Source organism: Silurus aristotelis, assembly GCF_946808225.1.
Source record: "Silurus aristotelis genome assembly, chromosome: 12".
NCBI classification, from domain to species: domain Eukaryota; kingdom Metazoa; phylum Chordata; class Actinopteri; order Siluriformes; family Siluridae; genus Silurus; species Silurus aristotelis.
Window position 1 is genome coordinate 10,036,872 of NC_139585.1, and position 16,466 is coordinate 10,053,337.

A 16,466-nucleotide genomic window follows, 5' to 3' on the forward strand; every position below is an offset into this window, starting at 1 on the left:
CAGGTTTTATTGCAGCTGACATCAAGGGTACAGGAGCTTTCACACAGCTCTTCCTCATCACTGACTACCATGAGAACGGCTCATTGTATGACTACCTGAAGTTCACCACCCTGGACACTCAGGCTTTGCTGAAGCTGGCTTACTCTGCAGCGTGTGGTCTGTGCCACCTCCATACCGAGATCTTCGGCACGCAGGGCAAACCAGCCATTGCTCACCGAGACCTGAAGAGCAAGAACATCCTCATCAAGAAGAACGGCACCTGCTGCATTGCTGATCTGGGTCTGGCTGTTAAATACAACAGGTGTGCATGCACATGCTTTCAGACTATGGCCAGCTATATATTGTTGATTGTGGTTAATCAAATAAATACACACTGTATGATGTGTACATGTGTACATGTTTTCCCTTAGTGACACCAATGAGGTGGACATCCCTCTGAGCACACGGATGGGAACACGGAGGTATATGGCCCCTGAGGTTTTAGATGAGACGTTGAACAAGAATCAGTTCCAGGCCTACATCATGGCAGACATCTACAGCTATGGCCTTGTGGTTTGGGAAATGGCACGGCGATGTGTGACAGGAGGTCTGTTTTGTTGATTATTTGCTGTCTTTCCACTTCTTTATTTTTAGACTTCGAAATCGTTTTATTCGATGTATTTCTTAAACATGTTATTCAATGATCCTGACTTATGATCAACTCCATTATGTTCTGATGTTTCTGTAGGCATTGTGGAAGAGTACCAGTTACCGTACTGGGACGCAGTTCCTTCAGATCCATCTTATGAGGACATGAGGGAAGTCGTGTGTGTAAAGGGCATGCGGCCTACAGTCTCAAATCGTTGGAACAGTGATGAGGTAACGAGTTAGTTTTTTTTATTGAGTCAAAGTGCCAATGAACATAGTTGTGTTTTTTAAATAGTAAATTATACACATTGCTGCTTGTGTACTTTAACATATCCTTGAATTTGTTCATGATATTAGGGTTAGTTTCCTTTTCTTTGCTATTTTTATGGATGTTCTTAGTAAAGATGTACAATAGGATTTTCTACCTAAACTATAATATTTGCTAAATAAAAAGTAGTAATATACTTTGTTGATATGATCCTGCTTACAGAATGGTCTTTTTTTATTCCCTCCCCCCCAGTGTCTCAGAGCCATGCTAAAGCTAATGTCGGAGTGCTGGGCCCATAACCCAGCCTCCCGCCTCACTGCTCTGAGAATAAAGAAAACACTTGCCAAAATGGTGGAATCACAAGACATCAAAATATGAGAAGTACATCTCTACAGATGACACTGCGTGCTTCAGTGGTGAAATGGGAATGTGAACTCCATTGATACAGGAACTGTTTCCAAACAGAATTGTGAAGCAGAGTGCTACTGAGCAGAGCACTTTCCTTTCACCGTCATCCAACAGAGTCTCAATAGCACCCTCTGCTGGACTGGGAGTGCCATCACCACTACAAAGAACTTCTCATAGACATAGTTATGGGTCTTTTAGATCCTAAACACTAACTCAAAGTAGAATGATCATGCTACTTCTACTATTCATTCTCTTTTACCCCTTAGACACTATTGGGAGAGATCTGCCAAATAAATTGCTTTCTGTGAAAGCTGCTTGTCGTGATGCAAATGGCAGCGTGTGCCAGAGGAGGGGAAAACCTGAATTACAAATACACATTGGAGAAGGCTGATTCGTTCTCTGTATAATATCATTCTTTTGTCTATGGGCAGCCAGAGAGACTTGTGCTTGAGTGTTAAAGGGTTCATTTGCGGACTCGAAATGACTGCTCTGAATGCAGACTTTCTGCATCACACAATACATGTGCATAAGAAAGAGCACCATTATTTTAAATGATTTTCTCCTGTATTAATATAGATAAGTAAATATTATTCATCAATAATGTTATTGATATTTAAAACAAAAATACTTGTGAAGAATTTCTTACACAATTTCTATTTTAAAAAGTCTGTCCAATTAATACTGAGGTGTTGTCAAAACATTTGGATGATTTAATGAGTGAGGACGGAAGGACGTTTATTGGTGCGGTGAAGACTGGTGGGTTGTGTAAGAATGCATGATTTATATACAGGTCTCAAAGAAACCTTGTACACGGGCATTAACAAAGTCATCACAGAATTTTTTAAACATAGGGCAAAAATCATTCTACACTTTTATATATATATATATATATATATATATATATATATATATATATATATATATATATATATATATAATATAGCAGGGCAGCTGTCGTCATGTAGGTCAGTCTGTCCAAATAGCAAGCATGGTTTGGTTGATGTAGTGCCATGTAGCCTCGCTTCATCCACATTACATTTTACAGTCACATTTCATTATTTGGTTGCAGCAGAATGACACAGAATGCAGCAGAGCAGTTCAGGGTTAAGTGCCTTGCTCACACAGCTAACAGTGAGTGTGTGAGCTGAAGTCCTAACCTACAAGCAATCACTGCTTTAATTCTTCCAAACAAATCACACCACTTAGGATTCTTATGAGATTTTGGTTCATGTGACTGATTTGCATATGGAATCTTATATATCTCAGATAGGATTGAAGAATACACATGCATGTGCTTTTTATTCTAACCATGTCATGTTGAATGAACTATCATATTAAGAAAGAAATGCTCATTCGAAAAAAAGTGATTCTCAACATTATTACAGTACAGATTAACATTAGCTCAATATCCCGTTCTTTCTGTACATATACAGTTGGCCAAAACGAACGTACTTCTCTAAAAGATTACAAGTATTTTTACTTTTTTAACGAAATCTAAAAATAATTGTTTTAAGAAAATATACAGAGTATATTGGTTCCACTAGTCACATGAATCCTGCTAAACAATTAAACTCTAAAATTTGTGCTTATGTAGTCTGTGCCTATATTTAGCCTGGATCATTACATTTTAATAACTTGATTATAAATGAGTTTTTTTTTTTTTTTTTTCCTTCCAAAACCCCTTTCAATACCATTAGGAACGCAGTTTTCGAGAAATTGATTTGCATCTATTGCTCAGACCTTCAAAATGCAGTGTTTCCACACATACAGTGTTCTTGTATTAAAATGCATCAGAGCTTGTTTTGTGTAATTTCTGAAGCTTAGCATCCATGCACACAAAATCGGTGCATCAGCACATGGCCGTTGCCTTGTTCTTGATTTAAATAAATGTGTTGTAGCCAGTAGAAGTTCATCTGTATCATTTACAACAGAATCTTTTATGTCCAATGTGCAAATGAAGCATGTGTAGGAAAGCTTTTGTTTGTTTGTTTTGTACAGCATCTGGGTTAAAGAAAGGTGCCTTACGTTTACCAAGAAAAACTGTTCTGTACACAAAATTTGTCCAATGTATCGATTTTAAAGTAAATTACAATATTTTAGTATGCATTCCTTTTGTAATTTCCTTTCACTGAATATGATTGTGTTTCTTTGTGTAAATGAATTGCAGGGAATTTACTCAAAGGTAAGAGAAGCATAGTCCTTTATTTTGAGCACGCAGAGTTAGAAAAAGTGATAATCATATTTGGTTCAAAATTGTTAGACTTTATACCCACATTAAACTAGTAGCACGGATTATTTAATTAGATCTTTTTAAAAAGCTGTGTATATTCAAAACTTGCTAGCAAATAAATGTATTGTTACAAACTCAATACAAATTATAAACCACAAATATGTATCAACCGATTGAGAATTTAACAATTAATTAATGACCGATCCTACAAACCGCTAGCGTTTTTGGAGGGTGGGCTACACATAGCCATTGGGTATCTCATTGCCTCTGTTGCACGCTTCGATCATAGCTCGACATCAGGGAGAGTGGTTGTGGATATGCTCTTTAAATTGAGAGCTTGCCCTTCTTTAAAGGTCAAACAGCAGGACCTGTGTGTGTGTTTTTCTTTGTAAATGGCCACAAGGGGGCACCCGAATACGAAGATCTTCAACACAAAAGCATAAAACGTCATCTTTGGCATTTGGATTGCACGCAGTAACTCCAAGTTACTAGTTCTCTGTCATTTCCTAATCCTCTGTGTAAAACAGAAGGATGTGTGTGATTAATCCTGCATTTGGACCAGTGTTCTCTTCACATGCTCCAGCATGATCATCCATCTCAAGCTTTAGGAGACATTCCTGGCTTATAAGCCTTACCTCCCCTTCCTGTAGACACCCAAGGAATATCTTTCTTTCTTAGGGATAAAAATGAGTTTAATGTCAGGTAGATGCCAAGGTGGGGACCATGACACACTTCTGATAATGAACTGCACTGCCATGGTTTAGAAACGCCTTGCAGCCGATTCAGACCAATGGTGAACACCATGAAGCAATGGCTGTATTCGTATGAAAAAGACTGAGAGGGCTGTTATAGCATTTTTACTTACATTTCCAAAGCTGATTCCAGGTGATTTGGCAATAATCTACTTAAACGAATGGTATAAACTGGATGTAATGTCTCCTCAGATACTTATTACAGTGAGCAACCATGAATTTCTAAAAGCGACACTAGATACCCAAAATACACAGGAATGTTTCATGTTAATATGTCTAATGTCATCCAGCCCTAGAGACCTAGAAATTTTAATTAAAAGGCATTATAGCATTAAAGTAGTGTATAGGCTTCTGTAAAACATTTTTTTTTTTTTTACCCCTTAGGATTCTTACCATTTTTGCTACATGGGATGCTATTATGGGATTTTTTTTTCTCTGTCTCTTTGCACAGCTGAGTACATCAAAGTAGAACCTTTTTGGTTTAACAAATGTAAGAACCTTTGGAAGGGTTTTTCTTACAAAGTGTGTACCACTTAAACTATTTTGCAGTATAGGGCTGCATTCCTCCTACTTTTTAAAAGAAAGTATAAACATCTCACCATCTAAAAGATTTTTTTGCATTAATAAGATGCATCATCTGGAATTTTTATTTCCAGGATTTAAACTGACCAGTCCAGAATCTTTCAGTATATGTGGTGTTAATAACCACCAGAAATGTCATTACTCTTTCCCAGTGTGCCTTTTACTGCGCATGCTGCTTGTCTCTCCATTTTTCTGCATATTTTGTCCCTTCTTTCTCTTCCTCTCTTTTCTCAGCATGGTCTGCAGCTGGTCCAAGTTCACACCACCAGATGACCCAGCTAGCTCTTCTGTATATACGAATAAGGTCTGGAAAGTTCTCAGATGAGCCTCCAGAGTTTGTTGCAGGATTATAAAATCTCTCTGCAGTTCCATTACAACACCACTGGGGGCAGCAGTGCAGTTGCATGGTTGCTGTTCCAGCATGCTGAGTCTGTTAGCAAGCTGCTCCACTTCCTTGCCAAGGCTCCAGAAGTCACTAACTGAGTAGTCGTCATCATCCTCCCTTCTGGAAATGTCTGTTAAAATGTCTCTCTGATCTTCAGTATCACTCCCCTGGTCTTTTGTGAGGCTCCATTCTGTAAATGCCACAGGGTCATCATTAGTCATTTGAGCCTTCTCTGCACTGTTCTTCCTTAAAGTGGTCAAGCTATATTCATGACTATCGATCTTTTCTTGCATCAGACGCATTTTCTGCAGCAGTACAGGAATAGCAAGCTCTTTCTGCTGGCTCTCGGTCCAGCTTGTGAACTCCATTACCTCATCTCCTAAAAGCACCTCAAGAACATCAGAGTGGCGGATGGCGTCCTTGAGTAAAGAAGTGAATGATGCAGAGATGTGTCTAATTTCTGCTTCCTTAGTGACAAATTGGCCTTTAAGCCCAGTGATCTCCTTTTGGCTGTCCTGGAGAGAACTTTTTAACTGGGCCAGGTTGTCATAAAGAGTTTTTCTTTTTACTTGCTCAAATGCTAGTGATTCTCTCACACTCCACAGGCCTTGACGGAGATCTTCAACTCCAAGGGGCCACTGGCCAAGTCCTTTCTTTGCCTCAACATCTTCCAGGGCATACTGGTTTTCTTTAGCGAGGTTTGTGACATTAGTAACCTTAGATTCCAACTTAATCAATGACTCACTGATTTCTTTACAGCTGCAAACCTCGCCTACTGTGGCAAGCTCATTATTTTGGACATGCTGATAGATATTGTCCACATCAAGTTGAATATCTCGCAAATCTCTTTCTAGTGTACTGTGATTAGAAGCTAGTTCATTAACTATTTTCAGAGTACCAACTCTAGCTTCCTCTACTTCAAGGCCAATCTGTGCCAAATAGACCTCTGTGTTGTGGCTGATGTACTTCAGGTGTTGACTCAGGTTCCTCAAGTTATGGTCTAACTTCTGGACAATATTAATCAAATGTTTGGAGTTTTCAGTGAGAGGAATGAGCTCCATTGTGTTATTGAGCACTTTCATGTCCAGACTACTGATTGCCTCCCACATACTAGTCTCCAGCTGTGACTGGCTTTCACTAGCATTAAGTGTGAGATCATGTTCTCCCTCTGTTGTCTCCTGCAGCCTTTCATGATTAAGATGAATTTCTTCCATGGATTTATTCAGGAACTCTAAACTCACCTAAATAGGACAACAAAAAAACAGAGATTCAAATACACTCTAATATTCTTTTACTCATTTTAAAACCTTGAACTCTAAATGCTGTACCTGTATTTCCTCATGACTCACGTTCATATAGTGGTAAATTCTGTCCTGCAGACTAGTCATATTATGAAGCAGACGTTCTTGTTGCAAGTGTACTGTTTGTTCGATTTCTTTTTGTTGTGAGTCCAACTCTGTCCGTATCTGATGTATCTGTTCCAAGTTGTCTTCAAGGTCCTTCTTATATTTTTCTTCATGTGCATGCCTTGTTTTGGACATACTCTCTTGGTCATTCTTCAGATTGTTCAATTCTACAGAGAAGTCTTCCACCTTTCTGGACAAATTCTCCAAAGTATGATTAAAGCCATTCAGCACTGGCTGAAGTTGGGTCATTATTGCTGCAAATATTTGATGAATTGCCATGCTGCTCGAATCCATGAAAGGCATAGAAGGAGAAGAAGGAGAAGAAGGAGAAGGAGGAATAGCTCCAGCGCTGCCTGAAACAAAACAGTGATGTCAGAAAAGTTACCCATTTCACCTAATCATATTAAAATAGATCACTAGAGACAGACCTTTTACATCTGCTTCTAGGTTGAATATTTATTACCACAGGTGTTTATGCTGTTAACGATACCCGTCAATGCTAAATCATCCCACAAAGTTGTTCCAGACACGCTGGTACTCTTGCATTGTATTAAAAAAAGAATAAACCACAATAAAATATTGTATCAACTTCACTGAATGTGCGGTATCTCTAAATGTTAATCATCTATGCTTAGCTTGATGTACTCTTATAAAGTCACATTTTATTTTCAGACAGGAGGCACTAGTTAAAATTGCTTCACACTATTTCCTCCAACCCTGCCTGTATCCTCCAGAATGTCATTTGCCAGTTTAACGCCCACAGTTATGGTCTCATATATTATTATAATCATTGCAACAGATATACTTGTATATTTGTATAATGGTGACCACTTGCTCTGGCTTAGCGGTCCAAGCTAGATTCATTTTAGTTGTCAGTGTCGAAGGATCTGAAAAATATACAGTTCAGTGAAAATTTTTCCATCCAAATGATCTACAAGATCCTGTCTAAAACACAAGCACAAAATGGTACTAGCTTGGCAGACCCAAAAATTGGAATTCACAGTTTTGTAAGTTCAAACTCTGAACATGTATGAATCTAGTGAATGTGATTTTTCTTAAAGTATATGTCAAATTTTTCGCATGTTGCATGTCCATTAACCACTTTTCATATTTATAATACCCTCTCATTTCTATATCTTGGGAGACCTTTGACACCTAAATAGTGAAGTATTGCAGTGTAGTAATAAATCCATTGAGGTCCACACACAAAATAGTAAAATATTAATGTTTGTTTAAATAGTTGAAACTTCATCCTCAAATCTTTTATGCTTTTCATTCTTAGGTTTAACTGCCTCCCTCTCATTTTCCAGTCACTTGAGGTTTCATTGCATATTTTATACATAGAACTAGAACCAGACGTTAATGGAAGAAGCAAACAAGCACTGTAGTGTGAGGGATTATGAGTTATGTGCCAAAAGTGAGATCATTTAGGTCTAAATTCAAAATACTTGCCAGAGTCTGAGTTATCATCCGGTGAAACGTCTGTTGGGGTTGTTTCTGTGTGTGCTTGACCTATTCTTGTTGAAGCCACTGTGAATGACAGGGAAGTGCTAAATGACATAAAATATATTTTAAATAATGATCTCATTCATTAAATTATAATACTGGGGTCTTATCATATATCTTATCTGCAAAGGGTCTGTGTGACTGCAGGTTTTCATCCAAAGAAAAACCACAAGTGATTCCACTTGTTTAAACAATCATTGTTGTTCTTTAAACTATTGTGGCTTTCGTTTGACTGGAATGAAAACATGTCAGCATTTTGGACTTTTCCCAATAACATGTAATACCTCTCACATTATCCACACTACTCCTGCTCCCATTTTACACCAAGTCATTTTACACCAATGCTAATTAATGTGGCCTTTTACATCAGCTGTGCAATGAAATGCATATTTTATGGCCTGGGTTCTATTTCTGCTGGTTGCTACACTCTGTGTACATAAATAATTTCTAGCTGCAAAATGCACTGTTCATGCTTTATATTCCCATAATCTAAACATATCTGTTTATATTCTCATATTCTAAACATATCTGCTTATATTTCATTCTGTATAGCAACTGAAATGAACAAAATGTAGACATTTGTAAAAACTGTGGAAGATTTTACTCCCACCAACCAGAGAAGTGAACATTTCTTTAGAACAATTAGCAGTAGTTAATTCCACACATTGGTATGACATGTTTATTGGTTATGGGAGTTTGTAGGTCACGTAGGTCATTGTTTTTAGTGTAAATCCTAATGATAAAGTTTAGGGTGATTGTGGATGTGTGGGAATGTGTTTACCTGTCTCCTGACAGAAGTAGCCTCCATGGCCTGGGCAGCATTTCCAATACAGTGCATTATTAGTTTTCTTCTTCTGTCTATGCATAGGATGTGAGGAGAGCTGATCAGTACAGTTTAAAGACATCAGAGGTTTGTACTGATGTAAGCTAAATATGTTCAAGTTCATTGTTTCACATGCAGTTCTACTTTAAAGTCAATAAGGGTATGTATTTTCAGCAGGTCACAAATTTACATACATGCACATTTCTCCTGACAGGAAAAGTGTAACTCAGAGTATTATTGTGTGGGCATGTTTTTTGAAGTTCACAATTTTTTATGTATAGTCTTCATGTCATTATGCTAGTCATCTAATGCCTTTACACTGTTGTCAATTTTGGAGAAATTCCTAGTACCAATGTCCTACTGAAAGACAGGTTTGCAGCCTTCTGCCTGATACTGTGAGGTGTTGCTTTAGTATTTATAGATAATACTTATTCAGGATGCACTATTTTTTATAAGTGTATCAGTCTCTTATCTGACAAAACATCCAACAACATAATAGAGTTAGGATGTGTTCTTTGATTCTAGCATAGGACTGACCATTAATGACCAAACTGTTTCTTTTTTTTTTTAATCTTTTAAGCCATCGTGATATATGACTCTTATAAATGCATTAGTTTCTTATGCCATTTTCAGAATTGGTGAATCTAAAATTATTGTTTTAATCAAGTGTTTTAAAAATTATCTCCAATTTGAACAAAGTAAATTGCCAAACCAGATTTACCATAACAAGAAAAACTGAGATTGAATATCCTGTACACACAAATCAATCCTAATGCATAAACATGAGATCACTATTATTCCATTAATAACAGCCCTGATTAAAATAAAAATGGATATTCTCAACCTTGTATACTCGTGTGTGTGTGTGTGTGTGTGTGTGTGTGTGTGTGTGTGTGTGTGTGTGTGTGTGTGTGTGTGTGTGTGTGTGTGCGTGCGTGCGTGTGTGCATGCGTGCAGGTTAACTGACCTCTCTTTATGCTCCTCAGCACCACTGAGCTCAGCCGTGTTTATCAAACGCTGATGAACAAATGTACACCAGTTCCTGGATGGAGAGAGCAGCACAAAAGAAAACAGAATGGAGGAAATCTGGGTTAAAGAAAAAATTTAAGTGTAAGCAGAGAAGAAAGATGAGAGCTGAGATAAGGAAAGCTGTTTGAGAATGAAAGCATGAATATATGCAATACAGAGGCTCTGTTACTTTTATTGGCCCTTTTAAGATCTAAGACATAGAAATAAGGGTTTGTTGTTTATACCAACCTGTATAGTGATAAGATCTAGTAGATCCCTCTGATGCTAACAAAATGTTGAAATTGATATACCAACATTTATGATGATCTTCACATATCAATGCATGATATAAAGATGTCAGATGCACATTAGATGTTTTTTTCTTCAGTCCAATCTGTGCCATAATCTTAATATCTTGCAAACAGAAATTTTAATCTGATGCATAAAATGTTTTCCAGTTGAATAATTTACAATATTTATTAGTAAATGCATATCGTAGAAGTGTTTTCAAAGTCACTATTCCATATTTTCCGCTACAGAATATGCAGCCCAAGCCTAACCCAAGGTGATTCTTAAACCTAATAACACCTGGGTTGACAAACATGTTTTAATTAATATGTATACAAAGTTGTATACTTTTGACCAATTGAACTATAAGTAGCTATTCAGAATAAAAAAATAAAAAAAAACAATTTTAATTCAATGAGCTGCTCATTCTACATGAATTGGTTTATAATCTATTTCTATCATCTATTTCTCTAATCCTATTGTGTGGCTTGACTGTCCTTTTCTTTGTGTGCTGTATACTTTTAATCTAATACCATTTGTTTAAGCCTCTATACCCCTCATCTCATCTGTTTTTAATCTTCACTCCATCTTTCATCTCAGTTTTTATCGATTAATCTGTTTTTAAACACCTCTTATGTTTTTCTTTGAGCCTCTTTGGTGAGTCATGTCTGCACACATACACTGGTTCATGCTAGTCCAGACTCAAATACGCTATGCTTTTTTCTACCTGCTGATGAATGAGCTACAAGTATCCCCTGTGCAGAGCATCTCCTGGGATCATATTTCACTGGGAACCTGTGCTCTGCATGATGACAGTACATTAACTTGAGCTCATGATGGGCCTAAAACAGCCATATTTACTCAGCCATATTAATTAGTTCAACCTTTATAGAACTAAATTAGAGCGTTTCCACTTTTTGACCACATATTTAAATATATATGATATATGATATTGATATATGTGATATTGGACAGAATTTGGGAACATTTGTTAGTTTTGTTATTATATACCACTTCCAAGATATGCACATAATATCTACTGATTTGGCTACATTTCTAGCTCGTTGTGTAAACATTCTAGGCTTGGGGTTTAAATTGACATATTTGCTCATTTAAACCAGACCCTTAACCCTCTCTAACCTTTATATGGCGGAGCCTGCCATTATACACTCACCTAAGCACTTTATTAGAAACAACTGTACACCTAATCATTCATGCAGTTCTAATCAGTCAAATATGTGGCAGTAGGGCAATGCATAAAATCCTGCAGATACGAGCCACTAGCTTCGGGTAATGTTCACATTAACAATCAGAATGGGGGAAAAAATGTTATCTTGGTGATTTTGACTGCGGTATGGTTGTTGATGCCAAACAGGCTGGTTTGAGTATTTTATAACGGCTGATCTCCTGGGATTTTCATGCACAACAGTCTACAAAATTAAATCAGAATGGTGCAATTACAAATAAAAACATCTAGTTCTGTGGACAAAAATGCCTGTTGATGAGAGATATCAATGGAGAATGGCCAGACTGTTTTAAATGGACAGAAAGGCTACTATAACACAATTATCCACTCTGTACAATTATTGGTGAGCAAAGAAATCTCAGAAAGCACATGTTAACCCCGGGCTGACCAAGGTTATGTCCATGTCTGGTTCCAATTCTGTCAGCCATAAACAGAAGGCGTGAGTCTGCAGTGGCCATAGATTCACCAAAACCGGACAGTTGAACACTGTAAATATGTAGTGTGTGTGATCATTTAAATGTATGCTAAGGCACATAGATGGTAGGGTCAGAATTTGGTACCACAAATTTTTTCTTGGCACACTTTGGGCCTTTTAATACCAATCAATCATTGTTTGAATGCCACAGCCTATTACAGTATTGTTGGTGAACATGTGCTACAATTGGCTACAATTTACACATCCTCTAATATCTATTTCCAGCATGATATTATACCATGTCACAAATGAACATGACAATGAATTCAGGGATTTTGGTGGCCTTGCCAAACACCAAGAGCAGATTTTAATAGAAAATACATAGATTAATAGACATGGTGAAGCAGATTTGCAGCATGAAAATGCATCTACAGAAAATGAGTGCTGCAATCATATCAACATTTAGTCTAAATCTCAAAATATGTTTTTCAACGTTCATGACATTTAGAAATATGCCATTTTGAAAGTAAAAGAAGGCCCTATCCGTATGGGTATTGTTTTCCTAATAGTTTGGTTAGTAATGGAGTTTGGTGTGTAAATAAGTATAAAGTTACACAAAAATGTATCATGTTCCAGAAAGAAATGCTGGATGATAAATGTTCTTGTGCGAATTTTCCCTTGTGACTTGATAATATATGTTGACCGATGTTGAAAAACCGATGTTGGTTAGTAAAAAGTAGCAATAGTGGTGAAGGTAAAAGAGCTTCCTAGACTTCTCATATATACATCTCCTATACTTTAGCACTCAAATGAAAAATGCTCCAGGGCAACAGGGAAGCTCTTAAACATCAACACAGGACAATTATATGTAATATACAGGCAAAACGTTCACTAATAAAAACAGGACATGTGCACCATGCACAATTTCACACACTCTCAGACTGCATGCTTTCAGATTCAAAATTGGGTGTGAGAGAAAATTAAAGGATGACCTGAAAGCAATAAGCAATAAATTGCATTTTAGTAATCTTATTTCTTACAATCCATGCAAAAAACTTTGTTGCTAAAAAGAAGCACAGAGATGCACATCTAAAAGCATGTAGACCAAGAAATCTTTTGGAGAAACAAAACCGGTCAGATGAAACAAATAACTCTTTAACAATTTAGCTCCTCATGGAAACAAGGTTTATAGTTTTAATTCATCACTTTAATTAATCACTTAGTAATGATTAGTACACGGTGAAATTACTATGTATGTACATTTGTGCTGGAAATATGCACTTAAGGTATATTAAATAACAATGTAAAGTGTCTCACTATATATATATATATATATATATATATATATATATATATATATATATATATATATATATATATATATATATATATATATAGCATATTTGTGAGAATGTAAGACGCAAGTATTTATAGAAAAATGCAATGTATCAAATGCAAAAATATGACTTTTAGGACCACTGTTTTACCTTTGAGTATTCATTTATATTGTTTGTAGGTTAAGAAACAAAACTCTATCTCCACAGTTTCTTTTTATTTTATTTTTTTTATTATAATTATCTTTATTTTTATTTATCTATATGAGATGCAGATGGTAGGAAATTTGTAACAAACTGAGGCATTCTAACTAGCCCCAATATTTGTAGATTTATAGGAAGCAGTCTGACTTGCAAAATTGTAAATCACTGTTAACTTGGTGCAGTATTTAACTATTTGCATCTTTATTCTCTTTTTATTATTAATGTAATAAGTCAAATGTTCTTACCCTGTGCCTGCAGGCTGATGTAAACTCTCGCTCAAAAAGTTCAAAGGCTTCTCAGGTCTCTCCACCTGAGTATCCATTTGTCCAGATCTGCTGAGATGCTCATATTCAAGAGGAACCATGGTGTTAGCTGGGCTAAAGTTGCTTTTGAGCTCTGCCTTTTCTTTTTCCTCTACATCTGGATCCCTGGCTCTCAGCTCACTAAAGCAATATGAGCACTGCAGCATGGCCAGCAGCAACATGAGCACAGTGATGTCCATCCCCCTGCCTCTTACACAAAAACACACAGGCAGCATCAGGAAAAAGGCACTGGAAATGATTCTCCAGTTTGTAGTTTGCTTCTGAGAACAGTTTTCTCCCTCTGCCTTTCTATTTGTGTGCTCTTCTCTCTCAGACTTCAAGCTTTTTCACAAAACTTTCTCAGTCCCCACCCTCTCTGCACCCACTTCCTGTCTCTCGGTCTCTCGGTCTCTCACTCCCTCCTCTCCCTTGACAGTATTACACTCTCAGACAATTGAAGGAAAGAGGCTGCTTGTTTTAAAGGGTTAAAGGTGCTGGAGGAAACTGGTTGTCAATTATATCCAGGGCTTATGCTTTCACTGCCACACACACATGTATGTACCTTTTTGTATACTTTCTATCCTGTTGGAAAGCAGTTAAAAATTTGAGTGTGTTTGGCATACATTTATCAGGTGTTTTTTTTTTTTTTCTAACAACACAAAATTAACCAGTGCAGAGTGTTGCAAAGGAACCAGCTTCATGTCTTTGTCCTAAATTATAAATAAGTGCCCTCACACACTAGAGGCCTTGTTCTCAGTGCTGACCCCAGACCCTTTTAGCAGACATCAGCTGCGCTTTCTCAATCTAAAGAGACAACATCCCACCAGCAAAGCAGCTGCGCAAGGCCCGCCCTGTTTGGAATAACCACCATCTCATGGAGAAGGGTCCTATTGTGAGGATAAATTGAAGAAAACCAGGCTACAGTGTACAATGTTGTGGATTTGCAATGCGGTGCTCCTTAGAGCCACGGGTTCAGTGTCCGTCTGACCGATTCTATCGTGTGCGGCTCAGCTGTGACAACAAACACATGCTGCTGGCCACAGACCCTGTCAAAACTTCACAGTTTCCTGCACACTGATCAAGAGCTTCCTGTCCACTGAGCTGACCCTTAGTGACCTTACATTTCAGAACCACTGTGCCATCCCATTTTTGCCTTTATTTATGCCTGATATGAAAAACTTGATTACATTTGAAAAGTAGTGCAATAGTCTAAGAATTCATCTAAACATCAGGATTTGAGATGTAACTAAGTATGGACCTATATAATGTATAAACAGAAATGTTTAAATATATATACAAAGCTGTATATATTTTTTCATTTTTTCTTTTTTTTACTTTTTGCCTGCATTTGCTTTTATCCAGCATGCAGCTGCAACATGATTGGCCTGCATAATATATAGTAATAAAGTGAACAGTGAGGGTCTTTACAGAATTGGTGCAGAACAGAAAAGTCTATAAAACATGCTCAGCTACCATGTAAACATGTTTGAGTGCTATCCGACTTTCCATAAACCTCAAAGGAAGTCTATGGTTGTTTCAGACTGGTAACTGTTATGTAATGGGAAAGTACAGGCTGTGTAGAGGGGAATTGGCAACAACTAATCAGATAGCCACTTAAAAAGAATTTGATGACTGAAGTTTGCTAGTCATTTCCAATCCTACAAATTTCCACCTGGGAACTGAGCTTTTAATTCAGAGAGCAGAGACTGAGAGTCAGAGAGAAAATAGTACAGTCATATTTTTTATTTTAGTATATATTGGTCTTTATTGGTATGTTAAGGTGTAAAGGGAAGCCAGGATTCTGTCTATTTTCACTGAAAGAATTGAAACTATACAGGTCCTGATTAGCATAACAAATAGCTTAGGCTTACCTGGCTAAAGAAAACGTTTTATATATATATTTACTTGGCGGAAGTACCCGTGCTTCGCTACGGAAGGCAGAACGCTAAACAATATGACAATAAGCAGTAAGCACTGAGCAGGACTGGATGATCAGAGATCAGAACGTAACGTCAACAAATAACGTACTACCCCTTTTGTAGTACCGATACAGGGCAAACTACTTTGAAAATAATTAGTATCGTGCATCTAACATGTAATAAGAAACAATGTAGTAAGTTTCATTAGGATCCGTAATGTTATTTCGAAGAATTTACAATGCGTGAGAAATCACGTTTTTCGCGAGTTAGCCGCGATCCAGGGCAAATTTTTCAAAACCCTTTCTTAGTGAGCAACTAAGACCCAAGAGGAAGGTATGTTCCAAATTTCATTGCAATCTGTTCAGTGGTTTTTGAGATTTCGTGATGAGTGAGTGAGTGAGTCAGTGGTATTTGAGCTTTATATATATATATATATATATATATATATATATATATATATATATATATATATATATATATATATATATATACAGTGAGGAAAATAAGTATTTGAACACCCTGCTATTTTGCAAGTTCTCCCACTTAGAAATCATGGAGGGGTCTGAAATTGTCATCGTAGGTGCATGTCCACTGTGAGAGACATAATATAAAAATAAAAAAAATCCAGAAATCACAATGAATGATTTTTTTTAACTATTTATTTGTATGATACAGCTGCAAATAAGTATTTGAACACCTGAGAAAGTCAATGTTAATATTTGGTACAGTAGCCTTTGTTTGCAATTACAGAGGTCAAACGTTC

At 36.9% G+C, this 16,466-nt stretch overlaps 2 protein-coding genes across 4 annotated transcripts in view; one reads left to right on the forward strand and one right to left on the reverse strand.

The window, feature by feature from the left end:
- The window catches only part of bmpr1ab (bone morphogenetic protein receptor, type IAb), a 32,149-nt gene extending 30,536 nt beyond the window's left edge, over window positions 1-1,613 (forward strand). For both annotated transcript variants that reach the window (XM_083556583.1, XM_083556584.1), the window contains exons 10-13: window positions 4-301; window positions 411-586; window positions 728-858; window positions 1,148-1,613. In XM_083556583.1, coding sequence (XP_083412709.1) covers window positions 4-301; window positions 411-586; window positions 728-858; window positions 1,148-1,273 — 731 coding nt within the window. In that variant the 3' untranslated portion in view covers window positions 1,274-1,613. The remainder of the gene's footprint in view (window positions 1-3; window positions 302-410; window positions 587-727; window positions 859-1,147) is intronic.
- A 1,873-nt stretch (window positions 1,614-3,486) lies between these two features.
- Window positions 3,487-14,164, reverse strand: mmrn2b (multimerin 2b). 2 transcript variants are annotated; one of them, XM_083556488.1, is made up of 6 exons: window positions 13,728-14,164; window positions 9,955-10,029; window positions 8,946-9,022; window positions 8,107-8,188; window positions 6,602-7,007; window positions 3,487-6,493 (listed from the first exon to the last, which is right to left on the reverse strand). In XM_083556488.1, exons 1-6 carry the CDS (start codon window positions 14,018-14,020, stop codon window positions 5,006-5,008), a joined length of 2,421 nt encoding a protein of 806 aa, XP_083412614.1. In that variant the 5' UTR covers window positions 14,021-14,164; the 3' UTR covers window positions 3,487-5,005. The 2 variants fall into 2 exon arrangements, with proteins under 2 accessions (XP_083412614.1, XP_083412613.1); XM_083556487.1 differs by having other exon boundaries at window positions 6,581-7,007.
- Between the last annotated feature and the right edge of the window lie 2,302 nt (window positions 14,165-16,466).